The sequence below is a fragment of the Ursus maritimus genome, unplaced genomic scaffold (assembly GCF_017311325.1).
Source record: "Ursus maritimus isolate PB19 unplaced genomic scaffold, ASM1731132v1 scaffold_163, whole genome shotgun sequence".
In the NCBI taxonomy this organism is placed as follows: Eukaryota; Metazoa; Chordata; class Mammalia; order Carnivora; family Ursidae; genus Ursus; species Ursus maritimus.
Genome location: NW_024424042.1, coordinates 14,353 through 40,296, shown reverse-complemented (window position 1 = coordinate 40,296; position 25,944 = coordinate 14,353). Strand labels below are relative to the sequence as shown.

General features: G+C 43.4%; 1 long non-coding RNA gene and 2 gene segments (V, D, J or C); 1 reads left to right on the top strand and 2 right to left on the bottom strand.

The window, feature by feature from the left end:
- The first annotated feature begins 615 nt into the window (after positions 1–615).
- Positions 616–15,413, top strand: LOC121103018. 4 transcript variants are annotated; one of them, XR_005835161.1, is made up of 7 exons: positions 616–1,174; positions 3,529–3,632; positions 4,847–5,041; positions 9,712–9,784; positions 12,498–12,680; positions 15,130–15,269; positions 15,365–15,413. It is a non-coding gene; the product is annotated as an uncharacterized LOC121103018 (long non-coding RNA). The 4 variants fall into 4 exon arrangements; XR_005835158.1 differs by having other exon boundaries at positions 15,130–15,383; XR_005835160.1 differs by lacking the exon at positions 3,529–3,632 and having other exon boundaries at positions 15,130–15,383.
- LOC103679791 lies at positions 8,663–9,277 on the bottom strand. The segment is given in 2 exon segments: positions 8,663–9,003; positions 9,090–9,277. Coding segments are annotated over 2 exon segments (477 nt in total).
- Positions 15,414–24,856: 9,443 nt separating the features above from the next.
- On the bottom strand, positions 24,857–25,649 carry LOC121103017. The segment is given in 2 exon segments: positions 24,857–25,479; positions 25,590–25,649. Coding segments are annotated over 2 exon segments (666 nt in total).
- Between the last annotated feature and the right edge of the window lie 295 nt (positions 25,650–25,944).

Genomic DNA, 25,944 nt, shown 5'->3' with positions numbered 1-25,944 from the left:
AATATGCATTCTCAAATATGGCTCCCCAAGCAGAAGGTGTGTCTTGGGTTGGTATCTCTGCTGCAATTTCAACTGACTTGGTATTTATATCTTCAAGTCTGTCATTGAATGTGGGATTGCTTGGGATCAGCATGTCACTCTCTGCAGATGAGGTTAACCCTTAAATTGCTGACAGCTTGAAGTTGACCATTGAGCCCTCACAATAGCAGGGGCAAAAAGCATTTCTTTGAAGGGGGATCTGAGTTACCTATGCTGACATACCTATGCTGACATAGGTACCAACTGGGGTGGGTGAGACACAATCACTGTAATACATTAATTGAGGCAAGAAACTAAAGGTTCAACTGATCCTTACTAAAACTCTTGACCAAAGGGCCTGTTTATTTCATGATTTCTACACAGCCCCTGAGAACCTAACCCTGTGTTCTTTTGGGATGCATTAGTAAAAACTGGCTCATAACTCATGAGATTTCTCCTTGACAGGCTACCAGATGTCAGAATTTCCCTTCTGTCAGATCAATTTGCAGAGAGGGCCTCCTTATATGCGTCCATTGTGTAAAATGATTTGATATCTCCACTCCATATTATTCTCCTGTGCAAAATTCCTTGATAGCACATTCTTTTATAATTTTAAACATTACTTTGCAAGTCTTTTACAAGATGTTTTTAGGGAAAGGAATAAAGATCAACCATAGGGGAAGGAAACTTGACTTAGAGAGAAATGACACTTGCCTCTCTAATGTATGTTCCCTGCAGACCCTTGCCCTGTGTTGGTCCAATCCCCAACCTCCCCATCATCTTGCCTAACCATCACACCTTTCAGGAAACACTGAGAATCCTTCAGTCTCTGTAGGGAACACACACAGAGGGCAGAGAGGCAAGTGCTAGTCTTCTTTTCTTTTCTTTTCTAAAGTTCTTTTCTGCCTTCAAGACACAGGGAAGATCAGTTTTGTAAATTGGATTAAAATGCAGAGAAAGAAACTGCATTCCCTAGAGTATAAATCATCTTATACTTACATTAATATTTTGCATTTATTACCATATTTTGGAATTAACCCTATTCTTTTTGTATTGTTTTCATTCTATTCTATTTTAGACTTTCCTACAAGTCACTGAGAAGAAAATATGATTATTTCCCTGGTTCCACTGAAGTGTCACCTTATATATTCTGCTGGTAAGTTTATCATTACACATAGAATCATAGCTGCATAATATGAAACTTTTCTCTTGGTAAATAAATGCTGGCTGACCCAAATCAGTTGGGTATGGTGTATGTGTGTGTGTGTGTGTGTGTGTGTGTGTGTGTGTGTGTATTTATTTTGCCACTTCAGTCAATAACCTGCCAACTGATGATATATATCTTTGTGTTGGGTTTTATGCATGGATTGTTATAAAAAAAATAGTGGATTAAAAACAAGACATTTTGAAACCTACAGCAATGGATTTGACTGCTTCCTCTGTGACCATGGAGATCAAGCTCCCTGGACCCACAGTAGCTAGATGCAGCCCCTGTCAACAGAAGATGGGTGATATTGGGAGCAGAGGGTGAGATGGAGTCTGGTGGTTTGTGTCTCACTTTCCCACCTGCCTCTGTCACTGTGGTAATAGTTGCTGTACCACAGAGCACAGTAATACTGGGCCTCATCCTTTGTCTGGGCCCCAGTGATGGTGAGGGCAGCCTTCTGTCCCACAGGGAGCCAGAGAATTGGGCAGGTAACCTTGGGTTTAGGTTGCTGGTGCTACTTATCAGACCCTGGGGTACCTGGTAGGGCTTCTGTTGGACCCAGCTGACATAGTTACTGGTGGTGACGGCCCCAGTACTGGAACCACAGGTGATTGTGACTGTTCCTCAGGAATTGTGGACAGTGAAGTTTCCTGAGTCACCACAACCTGGGAAGTGGCTCCTGAAAACAGGGGAGAGACCAAAGGTCTGGAGGAAGGACTAGGGCATGAAGTTGCAGTGCGGCCTTTCCCACCCCCAATTCCCCAAATCCCCCTAACCTATGCAGTGAGTTAGAAGTGTGAGCAGGAGAAGAAGCCAGACCATGGTGGAGATGCTCCAGTGCTGAGTTTCTCAACACCCCTCAGCTGAGTCAGCCTGCAAAGCTCCCATGATAACTGCTACCACCTGCGGGGGTGGGGCTCTCATGCAGACGTGCTTCCCTCCCAGGAGTCCTCAGCAACAACATGGCCAGGTCACAGCTACTGAGCTGTTGCATGTCAGTGAGACTGTTGGCCTGGAAGACCCATGACCAGCCCTCCTCTCCCACATCTGCCTCCCAACCCCCAATTCGTGTCCTTTGTTGTTGGAAAGATGCACTCCTACAGGTGTTCCCTTTTTCTCCCCCTCTAATTCTCAGGTCTACCCTTTGTAGTTCTCTGAGAAGGTGACTTTCAGTGCCTGGGGTCTCCATATAGGAACCCGGTGAAAAAATCTGGGGATGTGGTGGCTTAAATGTACCACTGCCTTTCTTTCTTCTTCAGTCCACTTCACACAGCAGCCATGCCTGATGAGTGGGAGAGCCAGGATTTTGGGTGCTGCCTGTGTCTCAGCTTAGGTCCCCCTTAAACCTAGCTACTCTTGTGTATATCTAGACACATAATGTGTCAACTGTCCCATAGAAGTCTCTTCCAGAGCTCAGGAACATTCCAGAAATTACGTTTGAATATTTTATAGTTTCCTATTGCTCCAGGTCTGTAATAGATGACATGGTAATGATCTTATTAGTGCTTGTCAAGTATTCCACCTGATGTTTTTATTATTCTCTTTTTCTCATGACAGATAGCTCTACTAACCCAGAGTCATATGGCTCCAATGGCTGAAGTGTTTGCCTCATACAGAGTGTGGAGAACACTCATTTGTCTCTGATTTTTTAAACCTAGTCTCTTTCTTGGTCACCTGAAAATGGGTCACAGCAATTTCTCCAATTGTGGAATATGTGCTTCCAGAACCAGAATAAGCCTAGTGAAGTGTTGTGATTCCTTTTTGAGGATGAAAATTGTGAGATGTAATACTTTATTTTATATTTTAGAAGTATCCAGCAATGTTCTAGACTAGGGAATCCCTAGGAGACTGGTGGACTCACTGGTGTGATGGGCCCCTGATTCTTTATAGGATGGGTCCCCCATCCTCAGGAACTTTGAGGTCTTACCAAAGACTTTGATGTACTTCCACCTCTTTCTCGTCTTGTTCAAATAAATCAATGTCAGCAATCTAATGCATCATTGTGAGGATCTGTACAACATGTGAATGGTCCAGTTTCTTCTATGAAGAAGAGTAAAAAGAGCTTTGGGGGAACAATTTAAATGTACTATTGTCCACTCTATGTGAGTGTGAACAGCATCTGATACTCTGTATGCCAACTGATAGTTATGGAAAAGTGTGCATTCACCAGATCTATGACTCTCTACTATTTAACTGAAATAGTGTTAATTAATGTGCTCTAGAAACTATACCACATCAGGCAGAACAGCTTCGATTGGGATACTGCTCGTCTGAGGTTATAATTGTCCACCTTCATCTGGCAGGATCCATGTGCTTTGGTGGTTGTTGTTGGCAGTTTTTGTTTAGAAGCCAGATTGATGAATGGATTGCCGGCCTGTTGGGGACTGATACCAATGCATCATTAAGGGTAACCCTAATCTCTGCTATTTTCCCACAATAATAATATTTTGTAAATTTCTATCTTGAAGAATATGGAACAAGACATGGTTCCAGAGGCTTTCTGTTGCCTTCTCAGGTACCCATAGTCTTACTTCTTGGCCTACTTCACCAGGCCAATAAGTAAGTATGGAGATTCTCCTGGCAGTTAAGGGAGTATGTCCCCTGGGTGATTCTATGGACCCAATAGATCTGCTGTAAGCTGAACCTCTAGCAGATGGGATATCCAGTTATCCCCACTGTAATGGAGTGCGTGGTGATGCTCTTGGTTCATGAGTAGGAATGTCACTTGAACCATGTATTCAATAATACTCAAAATATCTGGATAGTTCCTCTTCTCAGGTAGGTGTTAAATGACCCAGAGGTCACTTTGGAGCAGCAGTGGGGGAATCATTAGCAAGTCTGTTGACCAAGTGGTGACTTCCTCACAGAGTTTAAGGCCTAAATTTCAGTTAAAAGCTTCAAGGTGGGCACCTGGATGACTCAGTTGGTTAAGTGGCTGCCTTTGGCTCAGGTCATGATCCCAGGGTCCTGGGATGGATCCCAGCATTGGGCTCACAGCTCAGCAGGGAGTCTGCTTCTCCCTCTCCCTCTGCCTGCCACTCCCCCTGCATGTGTGCTCTCTCTCTCTCTCTCATAAAAATAAATAAATAAATAAATAAATAAATAAATAAATAAATAAATAAATAAGATCTTTAAAAAAAAAAGCTTAGGGGCACCTGGATGGCTCAATTCATTAAGCATCTGCCTTCGGCTCAGGTCATGATCCTGGAGTCCTTGGATCAAGTCCCGAGTAGGGCTCCTTGCTCAGCGGGGACTCTGCATCTTCATCTCACCTCTCATACTCTTTCTCTCTCTCTCAAATAAATTAATAAATAAATCTAAAAGTAAAATAAAATAAAATAAATGAAAAATTTAAAAAATCTTCAAGTCATGGAAAATGGCTTGAATCAATAATCTGGGCAATAAAACATATTATTTTATTGGGGTGGCTACACCTTGTCCCTTGTACATCCATTCTTTATCTTTCAGTTGCATAGACTGACAGCATCCTCAGTGGCTACTATCTGCCCTGTAACCTGGAACGCTGCATTCTCTGTGTTAGTCCTCTCTGACTGCTGCTCTTTGCCATAATTTTATCCACCCTCTTCTAATTAGAACATTTTTCTGCCCTCTAATTTTTAGCAAACATAAGATTCCTGTTGCTATCAGAGGGAACAACTCAGTAATGGATTCCTACTATGAGCCCTGGTCAAGCAAGGACTACATGAGTGAGCAACGAGGTCAATGGGAACAGAGGAACCAAGGATGCTGTTTATACTATGAGCACGTCTGTGAAAGGCTCAACATCCTCAAAACTAAAAACCCGTCAGGGAGCAGGTGAGTCGCAACTAGCAAACCTGTCCATGTATTCACTCTCATGATTCCAGAAGTGCCTGAGAAAATATTTTGCAATGCACGCAACATGTGCTGTGGACCAAGACCAGGTAGGGCATGCAGAGACAGGGTTGTCACAGACAGGTACCGATTACCAAAATATCTCAGAAGGTGAAAACTCTCAAAGCAGGATGAGGAGGGGAACAGTGAGTCAGCCAACGGGAGGCACATGGGTCCAGGGGAGATGAGCCATGAGGGTTTGTCTCACTACCCCTGCGGTCACACTGTGGGTAGGTGAAACTGCTCCCACTGCCATGGTGTGTTGAACATTTGGAGTCCTTATCATCTTCTTCCTGGATATTCTGGATGTTCAGGTACCAGACTAGGTCAGAGCTGGACCTGAGAAGCATGGATTATGGAGGGAAAGTCCTAGAAATGACATAGTGGAGGAGAGAGAGGAGGGAAGGGCAGGGGGGCTTCTGTCTGGACAGGAGGCATCTGTCCCTGGGATACATGGACTGGGGTTGTTCTGTAATCCACAGACTTCAGTTCTTTCTGTCAGTTTTTTCTTCAGCTCTTCCCTCTTAGGCCATTCTCCATGAATTAGAAATGCAGAATCTCAGGCCTTTCTCCAGACTCCAAGGAATCCAAACCCAAATTTTATAAGATTCCAGATGGTTCATATTGATGAGGTTGTGGGATATTCGTGAGGTTCAGCGGGGTGGAGTCCAGGGCCCACAACCAAGAAAGAATTCTTGAGATTCTTTTGGTGCAAAATGATGGTTTATTAAAGCACAGGGACAGGACCCGGGGGCAGAAAGAGCTGCTGCCACGGGTTGTGAGGGGTGGCTGATTATCTACTATGGGGTTGGTAAGGAGGTAAGGAAAAAGGGAGGTTTCAAGAAAATACTTTCATATGTTAAAGACGACTCACAGGATACCGGAGGCCTTGCTCTTGTCAAGTTAAAGTTGTTTACCCCTCTAGTAAGGCGTTAACATGAAGATAGTTGGGAACTTCCTGAATTCCTGGAAGTGTCTGTCTATGGCCTGCAGGTTATAAAGACATTTAATTGTATTTACATTCCCTTCTGGAAGCTCGGTTATTGATAGAAATGCTTTGTTCTTGTAAACTGCTAAGACATTGGTAAACTGAGGGAGACTCAAGTCTTGCAGGATTGTGGTGTCTATAGGTTAACTATTTCTTTTTCCTTTAGGGCAGCCAGGAGTGCCTGAGGAATGTCACCTACATCCCATGGTTGGGGGGTGTTGTGGGGTGTCAGTTTCTGCTTCGTCCTCAGCTTGCCTTCTGTTCCCTTGTCAATATGCATGTTAAAGTTTGAGACTGACTGATTTAACACATGTAGAAAGGCCACACTTTGTTTTTGGTGACTGACGGCTTTTCACGTTTCAGTCTGTTCAGTTTTCTAATAAGCCTCTCCAGGACATGAACTCTCTGTTTTACCATTTTGTGCATTTCATGTCCAGAGTAATGTACACAGGGTTTCCCACTGAAGATAGTAGGCATCTCCCTTTTCTCTCTATCTAGATGCATTCTAATACAAGAAGATAATCTTCACAACTTTAAAACGTCAGAGTCCTTAGCACTGGTAATCAATTGGAACCACCTCATGGCTGTTTATATTTTTAATGAAGTTTTTAAAGTACTATTAAGCAGGAATTGTATATTTATAGACTTTTAAACTCAGGATAAATTACTTGTAGTAACCTTCCATGACACTAGCCGTGCTCAAAACATGAGCAAAATTATGAAATGTCATAAAAACTATGATCACAATTGTGTAACAATTAAAAACCCGTTGGGAAGAAAGTGTTCAAATTCAGAAATATATTAACCATTTGATGTTTAGGTTCCTAGTGATGAGGGAACAGAAGGCAAGCTGAGGACAAAGCAGAAGCTGACACCCCGCAACCCCCCATGTATGCAACATTCCTCGGCACTCCTGGCTGCCCTAAAACGAAGGAAAGGAAAAAAAAACAAATGATTAACTGACAGAGATCACAATCCTGGGAGGCCTGGGTCTCCCTCAGTTTACACGTGTCCTAGTGATTTACAAGGAAGAAGCTTTCTTATCAATAGACTAACTTCCAGAGACCCGTAATTCAGTTTCCTGAAGCCCTAACATTACCTTCCCTTCCATAAAATTGAGGGAAGCTGAGGCAGAAAGAAATGCAAATAAAACGGAATTTCTTTCTGGACCTGCAGTCCATTAATAAGGGCACGTGATAGGAGGAAAGTAACATTCTCCAGGGAAGCTCCCAACTGTCTTACTATTAACACTTGCTAGAGGGGTCAACAACCTTAACTTGACAATAGCAAGGCCTCTGGTATCCTGTGAGTCTTTAACATGAAAGTATTTTCTCAACCTCCCTTTTTTTCCTCACCTCCCCCAACCCCATGGTATATAACAACCACCTCTCACAACCCGGGGCAGCAGCTCTTTCTGCCCACGGGTCCTGTCCCCGTGCCTTAATAAACGATTTTGCACCAAAGACGCCTCAAGAATTCTTTCTTGGTCGTCGTCTCCGGACTCGACCCCACTGAACCTCACGTATATTCTACGAACTCGTCACTAGGGCTGCCATTAACAAAGTATACAAACTGAGTGGCTTAAGTGAAAAGTTACAGTCTCACAGGTCTGGAGGCTAAAAGCCCCAGATCCATGGGGTGGGGCCATGTTCCCTCTGAAACCTGTAGGGGAATCTTGCCCTGCCTCCCCCTGACTACTAGTGGTTGGAGTGCAATTTTTGGCATTCCCTGGGTGCAGCTGCAAACTGCACACTCTGCCTCCAGCTTCCCACCGGGCCCTCCTTGTCTCCATGTGGCTGTCCTGTTATAAGCACAACACTCATACTGGACTAGGAGGCCACCTTCCTCCAGTATCGCCTCATCTTAACGCATTACATCTCTGACAACCCTATTTTCCGATCAGGACACATTGTTAGGCCCTGAGGGCTACAACTTCAACATATGTTCTTTGGGAAGATGCAATTTATCCCAGAGTATTAAGGAAGAGGAATCCTTCCAAAAATGTGTATAATTTTTAATATTTAAAAGAAGTATAGAATATACTTACATTGCATTAAAATGCAACCTAATAAAATAAACTTTGTTATTTTTTAAAACTATTGGGGGGGTATTTATTTATTTAAGTAATCTCTGTGGGGCTTAAACTCAGACCATAAAATCAAGGGTCCCACCCTCTTCTGACTGAGCCAGCCAAGCGCACCGTGAAACTTTAGAAATACACTAAATGAGGGTTTCCTCTGTTCTTACCTGACAAGGAATATTGAAGATGTTCCTTTTTTCTGGAGGAAATGTGTTTTACCTCAAATTTTAGTTCTGATCCAGGGACATGTGGATCCTTGTCTAATACAAAGTAACTGAAATCTGCTTTTTGTGGACCACTTCCTCCCAAGACTTTCGTATATTTACTCCACTTTAGGACTCAAACAGGGATGGGAAGCAATTCAGACACTTTGTATCTCTGTCTCTCTAAGGATGGTCAACATTTAGGCTGCTCTGCCCGTGAGAGCTCAGGTGTCTGGCCATGCATGCCAACCTCACGTGATCTTATTTGTACCCACACACTGTGAAGCAAAAGTTTATGTCTTCCTTCCTCATCTGGGTCTCTCACTGTGCCTCCCATCGCCGTATTGTAGGAAGCAGTGGTACTCGGCCTCGTCCTCAGGCTGGGCCCCTGTGAGGGTCAGGACAGCTTTGCCCCCAAGGAGGGAGCCTGAGAATCGGGCAGGGGTCCAGGAGGGTTTGCTGTTTGTGTTGAAAATCAATGTCTTGGGGGATTGGCCAGGCTTCTGCTGGAACCAACATGGATAGTGAGCATTGCTGACCGCTCCATAGCTGGAGGCACAGGTGAGACTGACTGTCCCTCCTGGGGACACGGTCAGTGAGGGCTCCTGAGTCACCACAGCCTCAGAACTGGTCCCTGAAATGAAAATAGATGCATGTTAAGAATGTAGAATAAAGGCAGAGGGACCCTTCCAAAGTTTGGCCTCTGAAATCTCCTTGAACCTGGGCACTGGGTGAGGAGGGGGAGGAGGAGGAGAAGAGTCCAGCTCATGGTGTGGACTTCCCAAAGGTCCCCTGGCCTTACAGCTGGTGCTGGTCTCTGGGATGTGTCTTTTATGTCCTCCTGAGCTCCAGGATAAAGGGTGTGTTTCATGGTACATTATGCAAATAGGAGCCCACAAGGCCATTTGATTCTGGGTCCTAGGCCCAGCTTGTAGCTAAAATCCGAAGAGGAGGGCTGGGGCAGTTAAGAACTCTGAGTGTGTCCCCTGGGAGGAAGCAGCTGCTGGTAACTCTCACTCAGGCCGTGAGCACATGTGCAGGGCCCAGTCGGGTGGAACCATTTCAGTTGGTTTCAGGGCTCGCCAGCTCTGAGCAGGTGCACAGCGCCCCCTAGTGACGTCCTCAGGAGAGTAGTCACGGTTCGTGGGAATGACGCAGGCATGCAGCCCATTTGTGCTTTCAAGAAACACACAATAAACAGGTGTTACCTACTCCTGAGTCTCTCCAGAGAGTTTTCTTTTTCAATTTTATCTGTTGTATTTTTAAGGTCTATAATTTCCACTTGGTGTGTTTGGATGACTTCTATTTCAATTGCATATCTCTGTCTTTCCATGTGCTCCAGGAGTGTTTGTAGCTGCTTATCAGATGGATTTTCTGACTGTCGCCTGAAAATCTCTCTCCCATAATTTCAGCATGTGAGTGATGTCAGTGTTGGTGGCAGTCGATTCTCCTTTCTCGTTCAAGGTTTGATTTTCCTGGTTCCTGACCAGACAAGTGATCATTTTTACTGGATCCTGGATATTTTTGGATATTGTACCATGTAATGCTGGTACCCAATTACCTTCCTTCAACCGTCAGGTGATCCTCCCCTTAAGGAGCAGCGGGAGGTCAGGGGTTGTATGTCAGTTTCCCAGGGGAGTGGACCACTCACTCCCAGAGCTCTGCTGTAAGAGTGTCACCTCCTGTGCCCGACGAGGGGGTGGGGGTGTCGTGGGACAAGCTCTGAGCTGGGCTCTGCTGACCCTGGGAGGGATGCCCAGGCCTGAATGGAGGTGCAGAGGATGGATGCTCAGCAAGTCCAGGGCTCTGTGCCCTCCCTGACACCAGGGAGGGGAGGGCTCAACTGCAGGCCAGCTCCCCTGCCTCCCAGCCCCTTATTCAGTGTGTTAATGCCAGGTGGGGGTCCAGGGTCCACTTTTCACTGGCCCCATAGTCACCACCAGGGGTACAAGAGTGCAGACCAGCTCTGCCATATAGCACCCCGTTCAGTATCCCTGCTGAGGGAGGGGCTTCAGCTGAGCTTCCCAGGACTTGCCAGAATGCTAAGTAGCCCACTGGCCCCGCCTTGCCCAGGCTTGGTGATGCTCCTGTGGGACGGAGGCTCAGCTCTCCACTGAGATCACTGCCACTACACAAGGTGGGCAATGGGACACTGCCCTTTTCTGCCAGGAGGGGAGGGACACGAGGTGTCTGCTCAGCACTGCTGAGAGCCCTGCATGAGGGCGCAGTTTGGGGCTTCATTAGTGTGTGCAGGCAGGTGATGGGCAGGTTTGTCAAAAATATTTTGTCTGCTCAGGCCAACTTATATCCAGATCCCCTGACCATGGGGGTTGGCCTTTTTAGAGTTTTGGTGGATTTTATTATTTTTCCCCCCATTCTGGCCCTCTGGGTGATTCTTGGTTGGAGACTCCTGCCGCGTCTTGTCTTACATGTGGGGGAGGTAATAGAAGAAAAGAAACCCAGGGAACTCACTGCTGTGTTTTCCTCAACAGTTGAGGTTTGTAGAATGTCTTCCCTCCACCTTCTGGAGTCTTCCCATATTTGTTTGTATTTCGTCCGGAAATGTTTAGTTGGAAATGAGAGGACCTGGTTGATTGGGAGCATTCCTCTTGTTCGGAACTGGGGATCCTTGTGGTGTCTGCTCTGAATGGTTTCCTCCAGTGCGAGGAAGGTGGAGATCCAGCTTAGCTGCTGCTGTGGAAGTGATTTATCCTGGTCCCCAAGCTATAGAAATAACAGATAGGTAATTTGAACATTATTTTTACATTATTCTTCACAGAATAATAAAAACAAAATGCATTACATGAGCAAGCGTTGGGTGTGAAAAGTTTTACAGGCAGTGCTGGGACCCAGTACAGCATAAATGTTGGGCTTTGATCTCCTAAACATGGAAGAGAAAACAGGATATATTTTTATTCTTTTTTTCCCCACGTGTTTGTGTGTTGAACTTTTTATTCTGTAATAATTTTACATTGACAGAAAAAATGCAAAGATAGTACAAAGATCTCTTATATTCTGATTATTCTTTTTTTTAAAAAGATTTATTTATTTATTTGACATAGAGACAGCCAGCAAGAGAGGGAACACAAGCAGTGGGAGTGGGAGAGGAAGAAGCAGGCTCCCAGCAGAACAGCCTGATGTGGGGCTTGATCCCAGAACGCTGGGATCACGTCCTGAGCTGAAGGCAGACGCTTAACGACTGCGCCACCCAGGCGCCCCTACCCTGATTATTCTAACGATAACATCGTGCATGACCATGGCATATTTATGAAAACAAGAACTGAACAGTGGTCCAATGATATTAAGGAAATTGCAGACTTTATCCAGATTTCACAAGTTTTTGCCACTACTGTCATTCTTTGTTCCGGGATCCAGTCCAAGTAACCACACTGCATTTATTCTTCATGACATACTGAAATCCTCCAATGTGTAAGGTTTTCAATCTTTCTTTGTTTTTCTTGACTTGGGGAGTTTTGCCTAACCGCCCATCCCCAACATCACAACTGAAGGCTCAGGTACCCAGCAAGGCTTCCAGGCCGGCTCTGTGCCTGAATTTCTTCTTTGACTTGGATCCTCACACAGCATCTCACATTCTAGTGCTTTGTCCCTGGACTCAGTGAGCCTCTGCCAGCCCTGAGGACAGGAGCCTGGGAGGGAAGAGAGGGTCTCTGCTCTGACCCCTGAAATGGAAGAGGCCATGCTGTGGAGGACTCTCCCCCTGCTGGGATGGTCCTCAGACTCTGACCAAGAGACCTAAAAAAGTTGGGTTGCTGTTTAAAGAGGAAAAAACAAAACAAAACAAAAACACCAGCTCAACAGGCTCTGATTATTACAACATGGACCACCAGGCAAAATTTTTGTATCATCATGGGGTTTGTGTTGTCTTTTGTTTTTCTTTCTCCAGAGTTCACAAAAGTTGTATAGGAAACTGGGAGGAAGGACATTGTGATGCAGAAGCTACTTCCAAGTACAGTCAGTATGAATTCAGGGTATTTTAAATTGTAAGAGAGTCAGCATCCATGGTCCCGAGCAGGCTCCGGTGTTTGTCCCAGTTCCGCATCTGTGGGTGTCACTGTGACCAGCACCACTGTGCCAGAATGCACAGTAATAATCGGTCTCCTTCTCAAGCTGCAGCCCAAAGATGAGCAGGACCCCTGCATTGGCCGACACATCTTTGGACCCAGAGAAGCAGCTGGGAACCCGGAACCCTGGTATTTATCTGAGTCTGAGTAGAACCTCAGCAGATACTGGGGAGGGCTCCCTGGCTGCTGCCGGAACCAGTATACACTGAAGCCACTGCTCAGGGTGCAGGTGAGTCTGACGGATGATCCCAGAGATACAGAGAGGGAGGACGGCTGGGTCAGCACAGGCTGGGACAGGGAACCTGCAAACACAGACACTATGGATAATGGGGCAGAGGCCAGGGCAAAGCTTCTCAGGATCTAAGCCACAGGGCCAGATACCAACTGGAGGGCTTCCCTGTGTCCCTGAGGTCTGTCCCAATCTGTGCAGTGAGAGAACAAGGAGGACAGGAGTCCAGGCCACAGTGACACACACCCTGGTCCCCACAGTTGGCTGGGCTGACCCAGACCTCCTTTTCTCCTCCACCCTCTTCCACAGGAGGGGCTGTCCCTGCAAATGGGCTCCATCCAGTGACTTCCCAGCCTCTCCCTGATCCCTGGTGCTGGAGCTCAGCTCACACCACACACTGGGGAGGATGGAGGTGGCTTCAGCCCTGGGGAGAGCCCTGGGAGGAAGCACCTGCTGAGACCACACACAGGTCCCTGCTCAGGGGACTCTGCCAGGGCTGAGAGGACACAGCTGCTGCATCCACATCAGGGAGCACAGGATGTGGCCTCCAAGCCCAGGCTCCTTTGCTTGAATGGTCCTCACTACACAGCTGTGTAAGGACCACAGGGCAGTCCCACAGCATCCCCTGCTGGTCACAGTACACACTCACGGAGGCCCTAAGGCCTGAGAGCCCAGCTGGTTTCTGCAGCTCACCAGGTCTGGATCGATATTCACATCAGTGGTCTGATTCATACAAAGTGTGTCCCATAGTGCTGCCCATGAATACTGTTGCATGTTGCACTCTTGGGAGGAGTCCTGGGTTATGGGAGATGCAAACATTTACCTAAATTAAAACTTCAGTTTCTGGCAACCCAGAGAAGATCACTGCTCCCATCATCTTTCTCCATTGGTCTGGGATTTAAAATATGTATGTTTTCAGCCTTGTAATACACCTGTGCACTAATGAATCATTGAACACTACATCAAAAACTAATGATCCAGTGGCTAACTGAACATAAAAAAACCCCACAAACCCCAAAAAACTCCTGTGCACTAAAGCAAGGGATTCCAACTCTCTTATAAATTGAGTTTTATTTTAATTATCTACTTTTCACCTAATTTCATCCTCTTACTAATTTACAAAGTAAAGGAAAAAGAATGAATTGATCAAGTAAAATATCATTTTTTATTTTATAGATCGTGCAGTTGGTGTCTTGTCTAAACATGTTTATACAAACTCTAGATCCGAAGATTCTCTCCTGTTTTCTTCTATATATATATATATATATATATATATATATATATATATATATATATATATATATATATATATATAGCTTTATATTCTACGGTTATGTCAATGACTGTTTAGTAAATTTTTTCATAAAGTGAGAATTTTAGGTGAGAGATTCGTTTCCCCCTATGGATAGCCAGTAGTTCTATGGCCATTTCTCCAGGAGGCAATCCTCCCTCCTCTGAAAGACTTTTGCAACTTTGTCAAAAGTACTTGTCCATACTTTCTTGGGTCCATTTCTGGGTTTTCTGTTTTGTTCCATTGACCAGTGTGTCTACCCTCCATCCATACCACTCTATCTTGTTGTAATAGGGGTTGAATTAGACTTTATACAATCTGGGAAGAGTTGATGTCTTTACTATTGAGTCTTCTCATCCATGAACAGAACCCGTCTCTCTATTTTTAAAATCCACTTCGATTATATGTACCAGCATTTCAGCATCCATGGCTCTACATGTTTTATTAAATATGCACCTAAAGATTGCATTGTTGAGTGGTTTTAATGGTATAATTCATTTTAGTTTTCACATGTTTATTGCCAGTGTATACACATCTAAATGATCTTCCTAGGGGCGTCTGGGTGGCTCAGTTGGTTATGCATCTGCCTTCGGCTCAGGTCATGATCCCAGGGTCCTGGGACTGAGCCCTGCATGGGGCTCCCTGCTCAGCGGGGAGTCTGCTTCTCCCTCTGCTTCTGCTGCAGCTCCCCCTGCTTGGGCTCTCTCTCTCTCTCTGACAAATAAATAAATAAAAATAAATAAATAAATAAATAAATAAATAAATAAATAAATAAATAAAATCTTAAAAAAAAAAAAAGAAAAGCAATCACAACTCAATCAATCCAGGAAAAGCTCTTTACCACCCCTCACCCTCAACAACTGCACACCTGTCTCAGGAACAGGCTATTAATAAAGCTACCTCTTTACCTAAGAAACCTATCTGCATAACAGGGCAACCTTTGTTTTCTAAACATCTCCTTTCACCTTCCTGCTGAGGGTCCTCCTCTCCTTTGTATACCCTGACCCCTGCCCTCCTTAGCTCAGGTTGCCAGATAAGCCTCACGTTGCCCGACTATCTTTGGGAAGTTTGTGTCTGTGTGTATTCCCCATCATTATGAAATTAAATTTGATTTTTTTTCTGTTAATCTGTCCCATGTCATTTTGATTCTTGGTCCAGCTAGAAGGATCTTTGATGACAGAGAAAATACTTCCTCCGTGGCAGTTGGTGTAGTGGGCAGGACACGTCAACTGCTGGACACATTTCACCTGTATGCTACAGCGGAGATCCTGGAACATCTGACGTACAGCCAGTAGAAGGTAAGTCTTCCTACCATGTCGGCTTCCTGGAATCTCTGTCTGTGGAGTCTGATGGAGCGGGAGTGGTGAGAGGATTTTTCCTTTTCTTAATTTAGATTTCCAGGAGGAGGGGCGCCTGGGTGGCTCAGTCATTAAGCATCTGCCTTTCGGCTCAGGGCGTGATCCTGACGTTCTGGGATCGAGCCCCACATCAGGCTCCTCCGCTGGGAGCCTGCTTCTTCCTCTCCCACTCCCCCTGCTGTGTTCCCTCTCTCGCTGGCTGTCTCTCTCTCTGTCAAATAAATAAATAAAATCTTAAAAAAAAAAAAAAGATTTCCAGGAGGAAATATTGTGGAATTAGTTCCTTGGGCTTAGTGACAGTTTGGTTGAATTTGCTAGATAACTCTTTGGTTATTGATCCATCTCCTCCCAGAGTTGGTCTTTGTTTTCCTTTGCCTGTGTCTTATGTCATGTGTCCTAAAAAGGCATTTCATGATGCACTGGATGTAATACACAAGTAATGAATCATGGATCTTTACATAAAAAACTTGGGATATACTGTTAAATTGTGTACTCAGATAAAAGGCTTTCATCGATGTACGCTATTCAGACTTTTCAAAAGCATAAATCTTGTTTTTAAAATTTTTTAGTTAAATTCAATTAATTAACATGTAATGTATTATTGGTTCAGAGGTACACGCCCGTGATTCACCAGTCTTATATGATACCCAGTGCTCATTACAACACATGCCGTCCTTAATGTCCATCACCCAGTTATCCCATCCCTCCACCGCTCTCCCCTCTAGCCACCCTGAGTTTGTTTCCTATGATTAAGAATCTCTTATGGTTTGTCTCCCTCTCTGTTTTCATCTTGTTTTATTTTTTTGCTTTCTTCCCCTATGATCTTCTGTTTTGTTTCTTAAATTTCACATATCAGTGTGATCATATGATAAAATTCTTTCTCTGATTGACTTATTTTGCTTAGCATAATGCCCTCTAGTTCCATCCACATCATTGCAAATGGCAAGACTTCATATTTTTGATGGCTGAGCTATACATTATATATACAAACCACAACTTTATCCGTTCATCGGTCGATGGACATCTGGGCTCTTTCCATAGTTTGGCTATTGTGGACATTGCTGCTCTAAACATTGGGGTGCAGACACCCCTTTGGATCATTACATTTGTATCTTGGGGGTAAATATCCAGTAGTGCAATTGCTGGGTCGTAGGGTAGCTCTATTTTCAACTTTTTGAGGAACCTCCTTACTGTTTTCCAGAATGGCTGCACTAGCTTGCATTCCCACCAAAGAGTATAAGAGCATTACCCTTTTTCTGCATCCTTGCCAACATCTGTCATTTCCTGACTTGTTAATTTTAGCCATTCTGCCTGGTGTGAGGTGGTATCTCATTGTGGTTTTGATTTGTATTTCCCTGATGCTGAGTGATGTTGAACATTTTTTCATGTGTCTATTGGCCATTTGTATGTCTTCTTTGGAGAAATGTCTGTTCATGTCTTCTGTCCACTTCTTGATTGGATTATTTGTTTTTGGGGTGTAGAGTTTGATAAGTTCTTTATAGATCTTGGTTACTAGCCCTTTATCTGATATGCCATTTGCAAATATCTTTTCTCATTCTTTTGGTTGTCTTTTAGTTTGTCAATGTTTCCTTTGCTGTGCAAAAGCTTTTTGTCTTGATGAAGTCCAAAAGTTCATTTTGCCTTTATTTCCCTTGCCTTTGAAGATGTGTCTAGCAAGAAGTTGCTGCGGCTGAGGTCTGAGAGGTTGCTGCCTATGTTCTCCTCTAGGATTTTGATGGATTCCTGCCTCACATCGAGGTCTTTCATCCATTTGGAGTTGATCTTTGTGTATGGTGTGAGAGACTGGTCAAGTTTCATTGTTTTGCATGTAGCTGTCCAATTTACCCAGCTCCATTTATTGAAGAGACTGTCTTTTTTCCACCGGATGTTTTCTCCTGCTTTGTCAAAGATTAGTTGCCCAAAGAGCTGAGGGTCCATTTCTGGGTTCTCTATTCTGTTCCATTGGTCTATGTGTCTGTTTTTGTGCCAGTACCATGCTGTTTTTGTGATCACAGCTTTGTAGTACAGCTCGAAATCCAGCATTGTGATGCCCCCAGCTTTGTTTTTCCTTTTCAACAGTTCCTTGGAGATTCGGGGCCTTTTCTGGTTCCACACAAATTTAAGGACTATTTGTTCCAGTTCCTTGAAAAATGTCATCGGTATTTTGATCGGGATACCATTGAAAGTGTAGATTGCTCTGGGTAGCATGGACATTTTAACTAGGTTAATTCTTCCGATCCACGAGCATGGAATATTGTTCCATCTTTTTGTGTCTTCCTCAATGTCTTTCAAGAGTGATTTATAGTTTCTAGAATATAGGTCCTTTACGTCTCTGGTGAAGTTAATTCCAAGGTAACGTATGGTTTTTGGTGCTTTTGTAAATGGGATGGATTCCCTAATTTCTCTTTCTTCAGTCTCATTATTCATGTATAGAAATGCAACTGATTTCTGAGCATTGATTTTGTGTCCCGCCACATTACTGAATTGCTCTATAACTTCTAATAGTTTGGGAGTGGATTCTTTTGGGTTTTCCATATAGAGTATCATGTCATCTGCGAAGAGAGACAGTTTGACTTCTTCTTTGCTGATTTGGATACCTTTGATCCCTTTTTGTTGTCTGATTGCTGGTGCAAGGACTTCTAGTACTATGTTGAATAATAATGGTGGGAGTGGGCATCCTTGTCGTGTTCCTGATCTTAAGGGAAAGGCTTCCAGCTTTTCCCCATTGAAAATAATATTTGCTGTAGGCTTTTCATAGATAGCTTTCATGATCTTGAGAAATGTACCATCTATTCCTACACTCTGAAGGGTTTTAATCAGGAAAGGATGCTGTATTTTGTCAAATGCTTTTTCTGCAGCTATTGAGAGAATCTCATGATTTTTGAATTATTCTTTCTGGATAACATCTAAGACACTGATAGATTTGCGCATGTTGTACCACCCTTGCATCCCAGGAATGAATCCCACTTGGTCATGATGGATAATCCTTTTAATGTACAGTTGGATTCTATTAGCCAGGATCTTGTTGAGGATTTTGGCATCCATATTTATTAGGGAAATCGGTCTGTAATTCTCCTTTTTGTTGGGTTCTTTGCCTGGTTTGGGGACAAGGTAATATTGGCCTCATAGAATGAGTTTGGTAGCTTTCCTTCTGTTTCTATTTTTTGAAATAGCTTTAGGATAGAATGTTTGGTAGAATTCCCCAGGAAAACCATCCGGGCCTGGAGTTTTATTTTTTGGAGGATTGTTTATCACTGACTCAATCTCTTCATAATTAATTGACCTGTTTAAAAAATCAGTTTCTTCCTGTTTCAGTCTTGGTAGTTTATGGGTTTCCAGGAAGGCCTCCATCTCTTCCAGATTGCTTAATTTATTGGCATAAAGCTGTTGATAAAAGTTTCTAATAATCCTTCCAATTTCATTGGTGTTGGTTGTGACCTCTCCTTTTTCATTCATAATTTTATTAATTTGGGTCCTTTCTCTATTCTTTTGGATAAGTCTTGCCAGAGGTCTGTCAATTTTATTAATTCTCTCAAAGAACCAGCTTCTAGTTCTGTTCATCTGTTCTAACGTACTCCTGGTTTCTAATTCATTAATTGCTGCTAATCTTGGTCAACTGCTTCCTCGTGAGTGTATTAGGCCTGTCCCTCTGTTGCTGTTCCAGCTTCTTGAGGTGAGAATATAGAAACTGCGTTTTAGATTTTTCTATTCTTTTGAGTGAGGCTTGGATGGCTATGTATTTCTCCCTTAGTACTGCCTTTGCAGTATCCCATAGGTTTTGGACCATTGTGTTTTCATTCTCGTTGGTCTCCATAAATTGTTTAAGTTGATTTTTTATTTCCTGTTTTATCGAATCATTCATGAGCAGGATGGTTCTTAGTCTCCAAGTGTTTGAGTTTCTTCCAAATTTTTCCTTGTGGTTGAGTTCCAATTTCAAAGCATTGTGGTCTGAGAATATGCAGGGGATGATTTCAGTCTTTTGGTATCGGTTGAGACCTGTTTTGTGTCCCAGAACATGGTCTATTCTTGAGAATGTTCCATGGGCATTAGAATAGAATGAGTATTCTTTGGTTCTGGGGTGTAGTGTTCTATATCTATGAGGTCCAACTTTTCGAGTATGGCATTCAAAGCCCTTGTTTCTTTGTTGATTTTCTGCATGGGTGTTCTATTTATTTCTGATAGTAGAGTGTTGAGGTCCCCTACTATTAATGTATTTTTATCTATATGTCTCTTTATTCTGGTTAAGAGTTGGCTTGTGTATCTTGCTGCTCCCCTGTTGGGGGCATATATATTTATAATTGTCATATCCACTTGTTGGATACATCCTTTAAGAATAATATAGTGCCCTTCTGTGTCTCTAACTATAATCTTTAGTTTAAAATCCAATCTGTCTGATATGAGAATTGCTACCCCAGATTTCTTTTGAGGTCCATTGGCGTGAAAGATGGTATTCCATCCCTTTACTTTCAGTCTGGATGTATCTTAAGTTCAAATATTAGTCTCTTGTAGACAGCTAATGTATGGGTCATGTCTTTTAATCCAATCTGCAGCCCTGAGGCACTTTATGGGAGCATTTAGGCCATTTACATTGAGACTGATTATTGAGAGTTATGATTTTAATGATGCCATATTGCCAGTAAAGTCTTTGTTTCTATCATACAGAGTAGATTTTAAACTAAAGACTGTAGTTACACTATATTATTCTTAAAGGATGTATCCAACAATTGGATATGACAATTATAAATATCTATGCCTCCAACAGGAAGCAGCTAGATACATAAGCCACTCTTAAGCAGAATAAAGAGACATATAGATAAAAATATGTTAATAATAGGGGACCTCAACACTCCACTATCAGCAATAGACAGATCACCTAAGCAGAAAATCAACAAAGATATAAGAGCTTTGAATGACATTCTGAAACAGATGGATTTTATAGATGTATACAGAACCCTACACCCCAAAACATCAGAATACTCATTCTTCTCTAATGCACATGGAACTTTCTCCAGAATAGACCATATCCTGGGTCACAAAACAGGTCTCAACCAATACCAAAAGACTGAGGCTATTCTCTGCATATCCCCAACCACAATGCTTTGAAACTGGAACTCAATCACAAGGAAAAATTTGGAAGAAACTCAAACACTTGGAATCTAAGAACCATCCTGCTCAAGAATGATGGGGTAAACCATGAAATTAAAAATCAGTTTAAATAATTTTTGGAGACTAACGAGAATGGAAACACATGGGTCCAAAACCTATGAGAAACTGAAAAGGTGGTCCTAAGGGGAAAATACATAGCCATCCAAGACTCACTCAAAAGGATAGAAAAATCTAAAATGCAGTTTTTGCATAATCACCTCAAGAAGCTGGAGCTGGAACAAAAGAACAGGCCTAACCCATACACAAGAAAGCAGTTGATCAAGATTAGAGCTGACATCAATTAATTAGAAACCAGGAGCACATTAGAGCAGATCAACAGAACTAGAAGTTGGTTCCTTGAAAGAATAAATAAGATCGATAAACCACTGGTAAGACTTATTCAGAAGAATAGAGAAAGCACCCGAATTAATAAAATTATAAATGAAAGGGGAGAGATGACAACCAACACCAATGAAATAGGAAGGATCATTAGAAACTTTTATCAACAGCTTTATGCCAATAAGTTAAACAACCTGGAAGAAATGGATGCCTTCCTGGAAACCAATAAACTACCAACACTAAAATAGGAAGAAAGTGATTATTTAAAGAGACTGATTAATTATGAAGAGATTGAAGCAGTGAGCAAAAACCTCCCCAAAAACAGAGTCCAGGGCATAACAGTTTCCTCGGGGAATTCTACCAAACATTCAAAGAAGAAATAATGCCTATTTTCTTGAAGCTGTTTCAAAAAATAGAAACAGAAAACTACCAAACTCATTCTTGAGGGCAGTTTTACCTTGATCCCCAAACCAGGCAAAGTCCCCATCAAAGAGGAGAATAACAGACCGATATCCTTGATGAATATGGACGCCAAAATTCTCAACAAGATCCTAGCTAATAGGATCCAACAGTACATTAAAAGGATTATCCATCATGACCAAGTGGGATTCATCCTGGGATGCAAGGGTGGTTCAACATTCACAAATCGATCAGTGTGATGGATCATATCAACAGGAAGAGACAAGAACCATATGAGCCTCTCAACTGATGCAGAAAAAGCTTTTGACAAAATACAGCATCCTTTCCTGATTAAAACCCTTCAGAGTATAGGAATAGAGGGTACATTCCTCAATTTCATAAAAACCATCTATGAGAAGCCTATGGTGAATATCATTCTCAAAGGGGAAAAGCTAAAAGCCTTTCCCTTAAGATCAGGAACATGACAAGGATGCCCACTCTCGCCATTATTATTCAACATAGTACTAGAAGTCCTTGCACCAGCAATCAGACAACAAAAAGGGATAAAAGGTATCCAAATTGGCAAAGAGGAAGTCAAAATGTGTTTCTTTGCAGATGACATGATACTCTATATGGAAAACCCAAAAGAATCCACTCCCAAACTACTAGAAGTTATAGAGCAATTCAGTAATGTTGCGGGATATAAAATCGATGCTGAGAAAAGAGTTGCATTTCTATACACGAACAATGATACTGAAGAAAGAGAAATTAGGGAATCCATCCCATTTACAATAGCACCAAATATCATATATTATCTTGGAATTTACTTAACCAGAGATGTAAAGTATCTATATTCTAGAAACTACAAATCACTCTTGAAAGACATTGAAGGAGACACAAAAAGATAGAAAAATATTCCATGCTCATGGATTGCAAGATAAACATAGTTAAATGTCTATGCTACCCAGAGCAATCTGCACTTTCAATGCCATCTTGAACAAAATACCAATGACATTTTTCAAAGAGCTGGAACAAACAGCCCTTAAATTTGTGTTGAACCAGAAAAGGCCCCGAATCACCAAGGAATTGTTGAAAAGGAAAAACAAAGCTGGGGGCATCACATTGCCAGATTTCAAGCTATGCTACAAAGCTGTGATCACCAAGACAGTATGGTACTGGCATAAAAGCAGACACATAGACCAACGGAACAGAATAGAGAACCCAGAAATGGACCCTTAGCTCTTTGGGCAACTAATCTTTGACAAAGCAGGAAAAAACATCCAGTGGAAAAAAGACAGTCTCGTCAACAAATGGTGCTGGGAAAATTGGACAAGTATATGCAAATGAATGAAACTTGACCAGTCTCTCACACCATACACAAAGATCAACTCCAAATGGATGAAAGACCTCGATGTGAGGCAGGAATCCATCAAAATTCTAGAGGAGAACATAGGCTGCAACCTCTTTGACATTGTCCAGAGCAACTTTTTTCATGACACATCTCCAAACGCAAGAGAAACAGAAGAAAAATGAACTTGTGGGACTTCATCAAGATAACAAGCTTCTGCACAGCCAAGGAAACAGTCAAAAAAACTAAGAGGCAGCCCACTGAATGGGAGAAAATATTTGCAAATGATGCTACAGGTGAAAGACTGGTATCCAAGATCTACAAAGAACTTCTCAAACTCAATATGTGAGAAACAAATAAACAAATCATAAAATGGGCAGAAGATATGAACAGACACTTTTCCAATGATGACATACAAATGGCTAACAGACACATGATAAAATGTTCAAAATCATTAGCCATCAGGGAAATTCAAATCAAAACCACACTAAGATACCACCTTACGCCAGTTAGAATGACAAAAATTGACAAGGCAAGAAACAACAATTGCTGGAGAGGATGTGGAGAAAGGGGATCCCTCCTACATTGTTGGTGGGAATGCAGGTTGGTACAGCCACTCTGGAAAACAGTGTGGAGGTCCCTTAAAAAGTTAAAAATTGAGCTACCCTATGACCTAGCCATTGCACTACTGGGTATTTACCCCAAAGATAGAGATGTAGTGAAGAGAAGGACCATACGCACCCCAATGTTCATAGCAGCATTGTCCACAGTAGCTAAATAGTGGAAGGAACCGAGATGTCCTTCAACAGATGACTGGATTAAGAAGATGTGGTCCATATATACAATGGAATATTGCTCAGCTATCAGAAAGAATGAATTCTCAACATTTTCTGCAACATGGTCGGCACTGGAGGAGAGGATGCCAAGTGAAATAAGTCAACCCGAGAAAGACAATTATCATATGATTTCTCTCATCTATGGAACATAAGAACTAGGATGATCGGTAGGGGAAGAAAGGGATAAAGAAAGGGGGGTAATCAGAAGGGGGAATGAAGTATGAGAGACTATGGACTCTGAGAAACAAGCTGAGGTCTTCAGAGGGGAGGGGTGTGGGGGAATGGGATAGACTGGTGATGGGTAATAAGGAGGGCATGTATTGCATGGTGCACTGGGTGTTATCCACGACTAATGAATCATTGAACTTTACATCAGAAAGCAGGGATGTACTGTATGGTGACTAACATAATATAATAAAAAAACATTAAAATGATAAATAAATAAATAAAACAAATTCCTCATGAAAAGACATCTAAAGTAAAAGCAGTCAAATATATTTGCAATTTGGTACCATATTCTTTTCCACACTTATATGTAGTGCCTCAGCCAGGGCCTTCAGTAATGGGGTGCAGGACAATATTTTTCCACAAGATGAGGAACAGGAAAATGTGACTTTTAACTTCATTATTAGTCATCTCATTCTGCAAATAATATACAATGCAATTATACAAGGAAAATCACTGGTTGGATCTTAGCATAGATGGGAATAGACAGGTAGTCATTCCAAAGATGCAAATGCACAATTCAGCAATAGATGCTCCAGGGCTGGTGCCATCCAGATACAAGATATCTCCCCAACATGGACAAACAACAGGCATTCCTACTGATGGCTAATGAGAGGATGGCATAGCTCCGGAAACTTCTACAAATAGGTAAATGAATCCTCAGAAGTCAGGAGTGAGATGAGCACACTGGACCTGGAACTCCCAGTCCATGAACTTCAGAGCAAAGACATTCTGTGCCCCGACCTGATGGGGGATGTCCTTTCTGTGCGTTTTTGGACACATTGTCTAGAAAGGGTCTGACTTTGAGGACAGAGGGAAGGAGGATCTTCAACTCTCAGGTGGTGCCCTGGATGGACCTGGCCCCATGAGGGCAGCAGCAGGAGCAGCAGAAGCAGAAGCCACAGGCCAAGCTCCTTCTCCCAGCAGATGAGAAAGGGGTTCTGCTCCCAATAATCACAGGTCTGGGGTTCTGTGTGAGTCCTGAGAATGTTGTCACAGGAGGGGATGTGAGGAACAGCTCCATCCTCAGACCACAGCCCAGTGATGACTGGGAAGCCAGAGTTGCCAAACATGGAGCCAAAGAATGGGTCAGGACCCCCACAGGGTCTAACCATTATAATAGGTGAGGATTTGCGGGTTCATTCATGGGAGCTGTTGGTACCAGGACACATACTGTACACCCGTGATGTGTCATGTCTCACACAAGCCTGGATTCTGCATGCCTGTCTCACTCTTGACCTGTCATGAACTCATACCCTAGGGCAGCCTATCCCTGGCACCCAGGAATGTCTGCTTAATTGGAGAAAATCATGTAATGTGTTCGTGTCAAAGACAGGCTTTGGAAGCTGAATTTCAGAGAATGGGGACAGATTTTGTAGACAAAATTCCCTAGAGTGTGTCTCAGACTCCAGCTTACTCCAAGCAAAGGAAGGAACCAGCTGACAGCCAAGGAGTAGGGGATGCACAGGAAACCCCGTTACTGAGGGGACAGCAGGTTTTTGTCTCACTTCCCCATAGGCCCTGAGTACTGTGTGACTACCGTCACTGAGATCATAGATCTGGCAGTAATAATCAGCCTCATCCTCAGCCTGGAGCCCAGTGATGGTCAGGGAGGCTGAGCTTTCTGACTTGGAACCAGAGAACCGATCTGAGACCCCAGAGTTTCTGTTTTCATCATTATAGATGAGAAGTCTGGGTCCCTTTCCTGGGAACTGTTGGTACCAGTTCACATCAGGTTGATATTCCTCTCCATCATAATCCGTGTTGGTGGGGATTCCAGTGCAGGAGATGGTGACACTCTGGCCAAGGGCCCCGGACACGGAGGGCGGCTGAGTAAGCACAGACTGGGCCCAGGATCCTGAAAGTGGGAGAGACACAGAGAGGGTGACACTGGGATCTGGAGACAAGAGGAGGAAGCAGAAGCCCGTATGTCCTCCCGAGGTCCCTTCCCTGTCCCCGTCCAGTCACCTGTACAGTGAGCAAGGCGAAGGAGAGGGCACCAGGCCATGGTGGCGAGGACCATCATCGATCCTGCCTTCTGTGGCTTACAGCTGAGCAGAGCCTCCCCTAATCGCTCCTTCCCTTTTCATCCTCTGAGAGAGGAGGGTTTGTCTATGCAAATGGGGCCTCCAGCTTTCTGACACCTCCACTACACTGGACCTGGGTTGGGTTCCTCTCGCTGAGGCTATCAGGGGATGGGCGGGGAAGTTCTCTGTGGGCCAGGGGGTGGGGATGTTATAGCTCTGAGCCCTGAGCAGAGGCACAGCGATGTCAGGTGGAAAGGTTCCAGCTCTGATCACCCCTGACACCTCAGAAACTGGCC